This window comes from Salvelinus sp. IW2-2015, unplaced genomic scaffold, assembly GCF_002910315.2.
Source record: "Salvelinus sp. IW2-2015 unplaced genomic scaffold, ASM291031v2 Un_scaffold1810, whole genome shotgun sequence".
In the NCBI taxonomy this organism is placed as follows: Eukaryota; Metazoa; Chordata; class Actinopteri; order Salmoniformes; family Salmonidae; genus Salvelinus; species Salvelinus sp. IW2-2015.
The window spans coordinates 53,115-65,937 of record NW_019943183.1 but is presented as its reverse complement, the minus strand read 5'-3'; the positions used below and the strand labels follow the sequence as shown (position 1 = coordinate 65,937).

General features: G+C 42.7%; 1 protein-coding gene across 1 annotated transcript in view; it reads left to right on the top strand.

The window, feature by feature from the left end:
- LOC112072055 (integral membrane protein 2A) overlaps positions 1–12,823 on the top strand; it is a 19,538-nt gene that overhangs the window by 2,379 nt on the left and 4,336 nt on the right. Inside the window, exons 4-5 of the mRNA XM_024139469.2 lie at positions 5,715–5,825; positions 6,008–6,152. Coding sequence (XP_023995237.1) covers positions 5,715–5,825; positions 6,008–6,152 — 256 coding nt within the window. The remainder of the gene's footprint in view (positions 1–5,714; positions 5,826–6,007; positions 6,153–12,823) is intronic.

The following is a 12,823-nucleotide window of genomic DNA, read 5'->3' as shown; positions in this document are numbered from 1 at the left end:
CAAATAATGGAATATAAACAGAAACATGATGTATATGTAACCCTCTGTGACTTCACACGTGTAATAATGGATATAAACACTGAAAACATGATGTTATGTTAACCCTCCTGTGACATTCACTGTTAATGGATATAAACCAGAAAACATCATGTTATTGTAGCCCTCCGTGACTTCACTCCTTTAATGCGATACTAAACAACATGAGTAATGAAGCACTGTACACTGTAATATATAAACGAACTATTTAGGTAACCCTCTGTGACACTTCACTGTCAATAATGAGAGACTACTAAACCAAGAACAATCATGTTATGTAAAGCCCTCTCAGTGACTTCAACTGTAATGAGCGATATAACAGAAACAATGAATTGTTATGATACCCTCTGTGACTTCACTGTATAATGGATATAAAACAAAGAAACACTGAAAATGTTATGTAACCCTCTGTGACTTCACTGTTAATGATATAAACAAAGAAACATATTTATGTAACCCTCTGTGACTTCACTGTTAATGGATATAAACAGAAACATTATGTTATGTAACCCTCTGTGACTTCACTGTATTAATGGATATAAAACAGAAACATTATGTAGTAACCTCTGTGACTTCACTGTTAATGCGATATAAACCAAAACATGATGTTATGTACCCTCTGTGACTTCACTGTTAATGGATATAAACAGAAAACATGATGTTATGTAACCCCTGTGACTTCACTGTTAATGGATAATAAAACAGAAAATGATGTTATGTAAACCCTCTGTGACTTCACTGTTTAATGGATATAAACAGAAACATGATGTTATTACCCCTCTGTACTTTCACTGTTAATGATATAAACAGAAACATGATGTTTGTAACCTCTTACTTCACTGTTAATGGAATAAACAGAAACATGATGTTATGTAACCCCTCTGTGACGTTCCCACTGTTAATAGTTAAACAGAAGACATGCATGTTATGTAATGCCCTCTGTGACTCACTGATTAATGCGAATATTACAAACCCAGAAGACATGATGTTTATGTAACCCTCTGTGACTTCACATGCTAATAATGATATAAACCAGAATCAACCATCGATGTTACTCTAACCCTCTGTGACTTCCAACTGTTACATAGGAACTAAAACACAGACAAACATGATTAGTCTGTAGAGCCCTCTGATGACTCACTGTTAAATGGATTATAAACAGCACAACATATGTTATGTACCCCTCGGATGGACTTCACTGTTAAGTGGATACTTAAACAGAAAACATTACAGTGTTCACGTAACCCTACTGGTGACTTCACTGTAATGCGATATAAGACAGACAACATGATGATTATGTACGCCCTCTGTGACTTCACTGTGTCAATTAAACTGGAATACATAGTAAACACAGAAACACATGATGTTAGTAACCCTCCTTGGACATTCACTGCTTAATAATGAGATATAACCCAAGAACAGATGTTATGATAACCCCTCTGTAGACATTCACGCTAAATGTATGGATAGTTAATCACAGAACACACTGACCTGTTACTGTAACCCTCCTGTTGAACGCTTACTGGTCTAATAGGATATAAAAACAGAAACAACTGATCTATGTAACACACGTCATGTGACTGTCACTGTTAATGGATAATCAGACAGCAAACCATGAATGTTATGTAACCCCCTCTGGACCTTCACGACTGTTAATGAGATATACAACCCACGAAAACACTAGAATCGTGTGGAGTAAGCCCCTTCTGTTAGAACCCTTCAACGTTAATGGATAATAACAGAAACACATGATGAGTATACGTAAAACCCCTCTACGTGACTTTCACCTCGCGCCTGTTAACATGGATATACAAACAATAAACTATGACTTATGGAGTAACCCACTACTAGTGACAATTCCGACTGTCTAATGACATCATAAACAGAAAACCATGCGATTGTCATAATGTAGCCCTCCTGTCGGACCCTTCCAAATGCAGTTATGATTTGTTGTTCAATTAACTCAGAAAGACATATGAATGTGTCTTTTAATGAGCACCCACTCGTGATTTCATCTGATTGAGCAATGGATATAAAAACCATGAACACATTCAGTCTGATGCTTACATTCACTTAACCCCTCATGTGCCTCCCCGATCTAGATCAGAACTATACAGAGCGGACGTCACAACTCGAACTGAATGTTATGAGGTGAGCCCCACATAATGGCTATGACGTTGAAATAGAGAGTATTTCTAATCCAAGAAAAGCGTTATTTGCCCACTTAAATAATATTGCAATTCATAGCGAAGAATTATTTGTATAATAACCCTCTCCCGGTTCCAGAGATAAATTTTGTTCCATACATCAGATGCCATAAATGTAAGTATATTATTAGTCCCAGAAAAGCTACCCCGTTGTGTATCTCTAAGCAGTTGATTGGAGCGTGGTGGCTTATTATTACCTTATGCAAAAAGTCTGCGAGAGAGTATAAAGCCAGTACGAGTCCATCCCTGGGTGCAATAGTGCGAGATCACACATGAGAGTTAGTACCTTGAGAATGCGTGCCTTACTTATAAGGTTCGTACTCGAAGACTCCGTTCCTAACCTTCCGTACTCGATCAGCCGGGTCCAGTTACAAGAGCTGCCGTACAGAAACGCCAGCGCTTTATACTACACCCATACATACCAGCCCAGCTAGGACAAACGGCAGGTGTACCGATACCTCCTGAGGCTAGCTGCAAGTGACAGTATCATTAACTCCTTAGAAGGGGCCAAAGGCTCTATAGCCAGGAAAAACGCTAGAGGGGAACAGGCTGCTGGAAGGGCCTGGCCGGGTGCCTTTCGTATCCATCGATGCGCAATTAGAAATTGCGCGAAAGCCGTCGAAGAGATTGGGTATAACATGAACATGGCCAAGATGCCTTCAAAACAGTTTTAAGAGAGATGACCTGCAGGGTCAGATCAGATAACTTAATCACAGTGTGGTTGACTACACCAAAGTACGGCCACAAGGGTTCGCCATACCCACCACAGAGTCTACGCACAACCCCCTCAGGAGGGTAAATGTTCAGTGCTATTTCATGAACCGAATAAGTTGTCTCGGAGGTTAGTATGGACAGGCATGCCACCTCTATAGCCCCAGTCAGGTATATGAATGCTTTTAGAAGTCCCAGAGCGTAGAGAGTGCGAGCGGACACCCAATTATTCCGTGCACTGTATCCGCCCTTGCATTACTGCCCTGCTAGAGGTCACCCACAGCTGCCTGCAGGATCCTGACCACCACCCACACACACCACACACACCCACAACACAGCAGAACAATGTAGCAACATTAGCTATACCCATCAAATTGGGTATTTCAAATCAGGTACAGGATGGCCAACCCACATGTTATCATATTAGGAAAAAAAATCCCGGTGTCCAAAATTTGTGCCAAACCCAATGTTTGCAATGGCCAGAAAAGGCATAAAGTACTGGAAGAGCAGTCAAATAGGTCGACAAAATCTGACGAAGAGAAAACTTTCAGACAGCACTGGTCCGCCGGACAGGGTAGCAACAATCCTTAACTGACCCGATGGCCCTATCCAACCCAATTCTGAATAATCGGGACCGAGTCCCCCCAGATCCATGGCGCAGCTGCCAAGCATATCACATAAGCCTGACCCAGAGGCACATAACGAGTTCGCGAATACATACATTTCGTACTCTTCATTTACACTAGGCCAAGTCAGTTAGACAGGAGACAACATTCCACTACTTTACAACAAATGACCACAGACCCACCCCCGTGGAAACCCTTGTGGCGGTCCACTGCAGCATAGAGCTCAAATTTGCGGAGGCCAACCGCCGTCGTTAGTGCCTTGAGGCATGTTCCTACGCGCCTCACAAATTCACCCGCACCAGTTCTTGAAATACAAGGCACGATAAAGAGAAGGCAAAATAACCAAGGCGAGGCGTCGTGAGAGCAAAAAGAATGCAACCTCCTCCTCTATAAGCCACTAACTAGAAGAAGCCCATGCTACACAGCGTGGACACCTGAAGGGAACCCGCCCATTGAGGACACCCAAAGAGAATCCAAGCCACTAAATACCCTAACAGTACGCCTCGTGCATTCGTAAGAACTCCTAAAACCGCAACCCAAAAATAACTCCCATGGTGAGATCAAAGGCCCCATGCAGCCTTCCTAAGCCACTCGTTACAATCCTCTAGCCTACCTAGCCTCCTAACCCCGGAGACACACTGAAGTGAGTACGTCTATATGTGGAGCGCCATCTACCTTATCATGGTTACCTGCCACTCGCGTCCGAGCCGCCATCCAGACCACGGCTAGAATCTCCGCAGCCACGAGAGAAACGAAGCGCGTTTCCTCGAGGACAAGCACTAGCGACTACCCTCATTGCACGGAGCTCTCTAGGGCGAACAGACACTGCATAATAGACCCTCGAGCCATAACTTTTGCACGCACTGAATTACATCCAACACAACACTTAGACCGTAGATAGGTAAATTTAAATCTCTCCAACCACCAACCGTGGTGGAACCACCCCTTTGCAGATAAAGGCTGAGTATAGCTCACCAAAGAATCTCCCCCAACTGGACTACAGATATATAACCGGCCACAGGATCGTCTCCTGTGGCACACAACGCCAACCTGCCGTCTCATTCCCTCTGAACCAAACTTTAGAATGTAAACGTAGACGGAGAAGCTATACTCCTACTCCCGATTTGTTTCACTGGGTCAAATGTTTGGACGATGTCACCAAGTTGGTAGACGCTCAAAAGGAGGCCCGAAAACCCGACTTAAACTCGACCGACCACGACCTGAACTACATGGGGCAACCAACCTGCACCGTAAGAACAATGGAAAAAGTGAGAAAAACATGATAACCATCAGCGCAAAGAAAGATGGCAAACTCTCCCAATAATAATAGATATCTTAGCTCCATAAGTGGGCCTATTCCAACCCTGTAGCCGTCTTAGACGGACAGACAAAATGCACAAGGAAATCCGGAAGATTCCGTAAACGAACATGACGACATGTAGTACCACGGAATTGAACCAGCCAAGGGCAGAGACTAGGCAGAAATGTCTTCAATAAAGACTACAAGGTTGAGACGAGGTCTGACGACGATGCTCTCTCCACCAAGATCCATCTCTCCTCCTCTTCCTTTTTACATAACATCATGTTTCTGTTTATATCCATTAACAGTGAAGTCACAGAGGGTTACATAACATCATGTTTCTGTTTATATCCATTATTAACAGTTTTTAGAGTGTTGAAAATGGAATGCTTTGTTCCGGACAAGGACATTTCCAGGAATAGAGCCAACATGGAATTGAATTATATTGGAATTATTTAGAAAATTCCCAAAACATTTTTTTTTCAACAATTAAAATAAAGGTTCCCTGCTGGACAATGATTGTCCTGAATTTAGGCTAAGAGAGACCTTTGCAGTTTTAAAGGTAATTTCCTATAATAAAAAAATCATTGCTTATGACGCGTTTATATTCTGTCAAGGGGGCTCAACCTCCGGGGTGACAGCAACCCAAAACGGGAGCTGCGGGTGTGTGTGCTACACTAGTGACGGACACACGCTCACACACGGACACACAAACATACGGCCTAAATACAACTACACAAACATTCCATTACATGACAACTGGCTGTTATGTTGTTGTAATGCATGATGGCAGACATAAGCGAGAGTTTTCTGACATAGTTCTGGTGTGTGTAGAAGCTGACGGCATATCTGGACCTGACTCTGAGGACATGTTTTGTGATTCCCCTGAACACTTCAGTGGTTCTGCCTCCTCAAGACCTCATGGACCTCTTCATGCAGTTAATGGTGAGAACAAACCTTTAGCTCAGCAGGCTAACACAGTCTCATGGTGAGAACAGACCTGAGACTGTGAGTAGAGGGGCGGAGGAGTAGAGGGGCGGAGGAGTAGAGGGGTAGAGAACATATTGTTGTTGGGTAGTTGTCTGCTAAAGTATCAGATGAATGATTCACTATGTGTGTGTGTGTAGTCGGGGTCGTTCCGTAGCTACCTGGTGCAGGAGGACCTGGTCGTGACGGAGCGTGTTGATGATGTCACAGAGATGGGCTTCTATATCCGCCGGCTGTGTGAGGGCAAGGACACCTACAGGATGCAGCGCCGCAGTGACCTAACAGGTGGGTGTCTGTTATGGGGGTGGGTGTCTGTTATGGGGGTGTGTGTGTGTTATCGGGTGTGTGTCTGTTATGGGGGTGTGTGGTCTGTTATGGGGGTGTTAGTGGTGTGTTATGGGGGTGTGCGTGTCTGTATGGGGTGTGTTGTGTTATGGGGGTGGTGTGTGTTATTCATGGGGTGTGTGTGTGTCTGTTATGGGGGTGTGTGTGTGGGGTGTTGTGTTATGGGTGGTCGTTGTTGGAAGGTGATGGAATTGTTATGAGTTGGATGAGTATAGGGGTGTTGTGTGTGTTGTGTGTTTGGTGTATTTGGTGTGTGTGTGTCTGAGTTTACTGGAGGTGTGTGATGGGTGGGTAGATTTGATCGAGGCTCGAATGTGTGTTACTGGGGGGTTCATAGGTTGTTGGGCTGTCAATAAAGAAAAGACGACTCTCGGTCGACCAATCAATTGGGGACGCCCTAACAGGAGGGCGTGGGATGTGTATGTTATGGGGGGTGTGTGTGTTTATGGGTGTGTTGTGTGTGTTATGGGTGTGTGTGTTGTTTATGGGGGTGTGTGTGTGTTATGGGGTGTGTCTGTTATGGGGGTGTGTGAAAGCTTGTGTGTGTAGGGCTGTCCCCAATTGATTGGTCGACCGAGAGTCGTCTGTTCTTTTGGCCAATTGATTGGTCGACATTTTCCATATACAGTATAGACTAGAGGTCGACCGATTATGATTTTTCAACGCCGGTACCGATTATTGGAGGACCGAAAAAGCCGATACCGATTAATCGGCTGATTTAAAAATATATATATATTTATTTATTTGTAACAATGACAATTACAACAATACTGACTGAACACTTATTTTAACTTAATATAATACATCAATAAAATCAATTTAGCATCAAATAAATAATGAAACATGTTCAATTTGGTTTAAATAATGCAAAAACAAAGTGTTGGAGAACAAAGTAAAAGTGCAATATGTGCCATGTAAGAAAGCTAACGTTTAAGTTCCTTGCTCAGAACATGAGAACATATGAAAGCTGGTGGTTCCTTTTAACATGAGTCTTCAATATTCTCAGGTAAGAAGTTTTAGGTTGTAGTTATTATAGGAATTATAGGACTATTTCTCTCTATACCATTTGTATTTCATATACCTTTGACTATTGGATGTTCTTATAGGCACTTTAGTATTGTCAGTGTAATAGTATAGCTTCCATCCCTCTCCTCGCTCCTACCTGGGCTCGAACCAGGAACACAACGACAACAGCCACCCTCGAAGCAGCGTTACCCATGCAGAGCAAGGAGAACAACTACTCCAATTCTCAGAGCGAGTGACGTTTGAAACGCTATTAGCGCGCGCTAACTAGCTAGCCATTTCACATCGGTTACACCAGCCTAATCTCGGGAGTTTATAGGCTTGAAGTCATAAACAGCAGAGCTGCTGGCAAAACGCACGAAAGTGCTGTTTGAATTAATGCTTGCGAGCCTGCTGGTGCCTACCACCGCTCAGTCAGACTGCTCTATCAAATCATAGACTTAATTATAACATAATAACACACAGAAATACGAGCCTTTGGTCATTAATATGGTAGAATCCGGAAACTATCATTTCTAAAACAAAAGGTTTATTCTTTCAGTGAAATACGGAACCGTTCTGTATTTTATCTAACAGGTGGCATCCCTAAGTCTAAATATTCCTGTTACATTGCACAACCTTCAATGTTATGACATAATTACGTAAAATTCTGGCAAATTAGTTCGCAACGAGCCAGGCGGCCCAAACTGTTGCATATACCCTGACTCTGCGTGCAATGAATGCAAGAGAAGTGACACAATTTCACCTGGTTAATATTGCCTGCTAACCTGGATTTCTTTTAGCTAAATATGCAGGTTTAAAAATATATACTTCTTTGTATTGATTTTAAGAAAGGCATTGATGTTTATGGTTAGGTACCTTTTTCGCGAATGCGCACTGCATCGATTATATGCAACGCAGGCCACGCTAGATAACTACACATGGTTGATGATATTACTAGTTTAATTAGTGATTATGATTGATTGATTGTTTTTTATAAGATAAGTTTAATGCTAGTTAGCAACTTACCTTGGCTTCTTACTGCATCCGCGTAACAGGCGGGCTCCTCGTCGAGTACAATAAGTGGCAGGTGGTTAGAGCGTTGGACTAGTTATACTATACCTCTAGTATAGACTCGTCCTATGTGTTTTAGTCAAGTACAGTATTGACTTGTCTTATGTGTTTTAGTCAAGTACAGTATATCAATCAAATGTATTTATAAAGCCCTTCTTACATCAGCTGATATCTCAAAGTGCTGTACAGAAACCCAGCCTAAAACCCCAAACAGCAAGCAATGCAGGTGTAGAAGCATGGTGGCTAGGAATAACTCCTTAGAAAGGCCAAAACCTAGGAAGAAACCTAGAGGGGAACCAGGCTCTGAGGGGTGGCCAGTCCCCTTCTGGCTGTGCCGGGTGGAGATTTATAACAGAACATGGCCAAGATGTTCAAAAGTTTAAAGATGACCTGCAGGGTCAGATAATAATAATCACAGTGGTTGTAGACGGTGCAACAGGTCAGCACCTCAGGAGTAAATGTCAGTTGGCTTTTCATAGCCGATCATTCAGTTAGAGACAGCAGGTGCGGTAGAGAGAGAGTCGAAAACAACAGCACGTCCGGGACAGGTAGCACATCCGGTGAACAGGTCAGGGTTCCATAGCTGCAGGCAGAACAGTTGAAACTGGAGCAGCAGCACGGCCAGGTGGACTGGGGACAGCAAGGAGTCATCAGGCCAGGTAGTCCTGAGGCATGTTCCTAGGGCTCAGGTCTCCGAGAGAAGAGATTAAGAGGGAGAGCATACATACTTAAATTCACACAGGACACCGGATGAGACAGAATAAATACTCCAGATATAACAGACTGACCCTAGCCCCCCGACACAAACTATTGCAGCATAAATACTGGAGGCTGAGACAGGAGGGGTCGGGAGACACTGATACCTCCGGACAGGGCCAAACAGGCAGGATATAACCCCACCCACTTTGCCAAAGCACAGCCCCCACACCACTAGAGGAATATCTCCAACCACCAACTTACCACCCTGAGATAAGGCTGAGTATAGCTCACAAAGATCTCCCCCACGGCACGAACCCAAGGGGGGCACCAACCCGGACAGGAAGATCACGTCAGTGACTCAAGTGACGCACCCCTCCCAGGGACGGCATGGAAGAGAACCAGTAAGCCAGTAACTCAGCCCCTGTAATAGGATTAGAGGCAGAGAATCCCAGTGGAGAGAGGGGAACCAGCCAGGCAGAGACTGGCAGAGTCTTCAATAAAGACTTAAAGGTTGAGACCGAGTCTGCGTCTCTCACATGGGTAGGCAGACCATTCCATAAAAATGGAGCTCTATAGCAGAAAGCCCTGCCTCTGGCTGTTTGCTTAGAAATTCTAGGGACAATTAGGAGGCCTGCGTCTTGTGACCGTAGCGTACGTGTAGGTATGTACGGCAGGACCAACTCGGAAAGATAGGTAGGAGCAAGCCCATGTAACGCTTTATAGGTTAACAGTAAAACCTTGAAATCAGCCCTTGCCTTAACAGGAAGCCAGTGTAGGGAGGCTAGCACTGGAGTAATATGATCAAATTTCTTGGTTCTAGTCAGGATTCTAGCAGCCGTATTTAGCACTAACTGAAGTTTATGTAGTGCTTTATCCGGGTAGACGGAAAGTAAAGCATTGCAGTAGTCTAACCATAGAAGTAACAAAAGCATGGATAAATTTTTCTGCATCATTTTTGGACATAACATTTCTGATTTTTGCAATGTTACGAAGATGGAAAAAAGCTGTCCTTGAAATATTCTTGATATGTTCGTCAAAAGAGAGACCAGAGTAACGCCTAGGTCCTTCAGTTTTATTTGAGATGACTGTACAACCATCAATATTAATTGTCAGATCCAACAGAAGACCTCTTTGTTTCTTCGGACCTAGAACTAACACCTCTGTTTTGTCAGAGTTTAAAAGTAAAACATTTGCCGCCATCCACTTCCTTATGTCTGAAACACAGGCTTCCAGGGAGGGTGATTTTTGGTCTACACCATGTTTTATTGAAATGTACAGCTGTGTATTGTCCGCATAGCAGTGAGGTAAAATATACAGTGAAAACAATAGTGGTCCTAAAACGGAACCTTGAGGAACACCGACATTTACAGTTGATTTGTCAGAAGACAAACCATCCACAGAGACAAACTGATATCTTTCCGACAGATATGATCTGAATCAGGCCAGAACTTGTCCGTGTAGACCAATTTGGGTTTCCAATCTCTCCAAAAGAATGTGGTGATCGATGGTATCAAAAGCAGCACTAATGTCTAGGAGCACGAGGACAGATGCAGAGTCTTGGTCTGATGCCATTAAAAGGTCATTTACCACCTTCACGAGTCCAGTCTGTGTTATGATAGGGTCTAAATCCAGACTGAAGCGTTTTGTATACATTGTTTGTCTTCAGGAAGACAGTGAGTTACTGAGCAGCAGCCTTTTCTACAATTTTTGAGAGGAATGGGAGATTCGATATAGGCAGATTTAGGTTATTTTATATTTTCTGCTTCAAGGTTTGGCTTTTTCAAGAGAGGCTTTATTACTGCCACTTTTAGTGAGTTTTTGGTACACATCCGGTGGCTAGGGAGTCGTTTATTATGTTCAACATAGGAGGGCCAAGCACAGGAAGCAGCTCTTTCAGTAGTTTAGTTGGAATAGGGTCCAGTGTGCAGCTTGAAGGTTTAGAGGCCAAGACTATTTTCATCAGTCTAGACTCGTCCTATGTGTTTTAGTCAAGTACAGTATACAAAACATAAATATGACAGCGAGCTACTGTTGCAGCGACCACCACAGAACATCAGCGCACTCTCCGTGTTGCTGAAGCTGCAACATAATTACATCCGTTTCTGACTGAAAATGTCTGTTACCGAAATCCCTGATTTGTTTAGGAAAAACATTCCCCATTCCCTCAACCCTGAGACAAGGGTTATGGGCTCCCGAGTGGTGCTGCGGTCTAAGGCACTACATCTCAGTGCAAGAGGCATCACTACAGTCCCTGGTTTGAATCCAGGCTGCGTCACATCCGGCCGTGGTTGGGAGTCCCATAGGACAGTGCATAATTGGCCCAGCGTCGTCTGGGTTCGTCCGGGGTAGGCCGTCATGGTAAATAAGAATTTGTTCTTGACAGACTTCTGTGGTTAAATAAAATAAATGTAAAAAATGTACGTAAAACCTCGCATGCATGTGACGGTGTGACCAATAGGGCCTGACCTATAGCATATCATAATCACATCAATAAATTGGTTATAACAAACACATTACAGAAAAATAGATGCAGAGGATTTGGCAATCTCGAAACGGGGGAATGTTTACTTAAGAGGTAAAGGGGAAGTCAGATGTATGGAATAAATGTTAGTTGTGGAAATTAATGGAGATCAAGAAGAAGAAGGTAAGGAGCAAGCACTGCCAAACAGGTGCTGTATAGATTACAAAATCATTTCTCTGACCGTTTGGCACAATGTAAACACCACTAAGTCAATTCTCAGCAGACCAGAGAGTCTGTTGTAAACACCACTAAGTCAATTCGCAGCGGACCAGAGAGTCTGTTGTAAACACCACTAAGTCAATTCGCAGCGGACCAGAGAGTCTGTCACGTTATGTATATTTTGTAAAGCCTTTTTTACAGCAAAGACTAAAATCAGTCACATTCATTCTTGAATGCAATTGACGAAATGGAACGGTTTATTTCTTGTTTATGCTATTTTTTTTTATTTTTTTAAATAAAATGCTTGAATCCATTTCAAATCATGAATGACTCGTATTCTGTGGGATGACATGAACAAATGAATGATCTATTGATACAGGCTTAAGTAAATTATGGTATTAAGACTAAACAAAATGCGCTCTTAGGCCTACAGCTAGATAGTGGTTATACAAGGCTGCTATACTAAGCCTACCAATGATAATGATATGATTCATTATATTTATAATCCAATTTTTTTGGGACAATTTGGAACAGTGTAAAGAGCACAAAATAAATGTTAAGTAATTACAGGGAGGCTGTTCTAATAAAAGTCTGAAGCCTTTATTACGGCAAAGATAAACATTTCACAAACTGGTTTTAATCAGACATGTTGTGGTTGCGTGAGGCTTGGCGCTCAGGGAATCAGTAGGCTATTAAACAAAAACTCAAACACGCAACAGAAGAGAATCTGTCTTATTTCTGTAGCTATACAGAGCATCCGGAAAGTATTCAGACCCCTTGACTTTTTCAATATTTTGTTACGTCACAGCCTTATTCTAAAAGTGATATTTAAATTTTATGTTAATCAATCTAAACACAATACCCCATAATGAAAAAGCAAAAACAGGTTGTATTAAAAATAAAAAACAGATACCTTAATATGTTCATGGTGTACAAGACACCTGTCTGATTCGTGCCTGAGTGGACTAATCCATTATCTGAGTGGACTAATCCATTATCTGAGTGGACTAATCCATTATCTGAGTGGACTAATCCATGGACTAATCCATGGTCTGAGTGGACTAATCCATTATCTGAGTGGACTAATCCATGGTCTGAGTGGACTAATCCATTATCTGAGTGGACTAATCCATTATCTGAGTGGACTAATCCATTA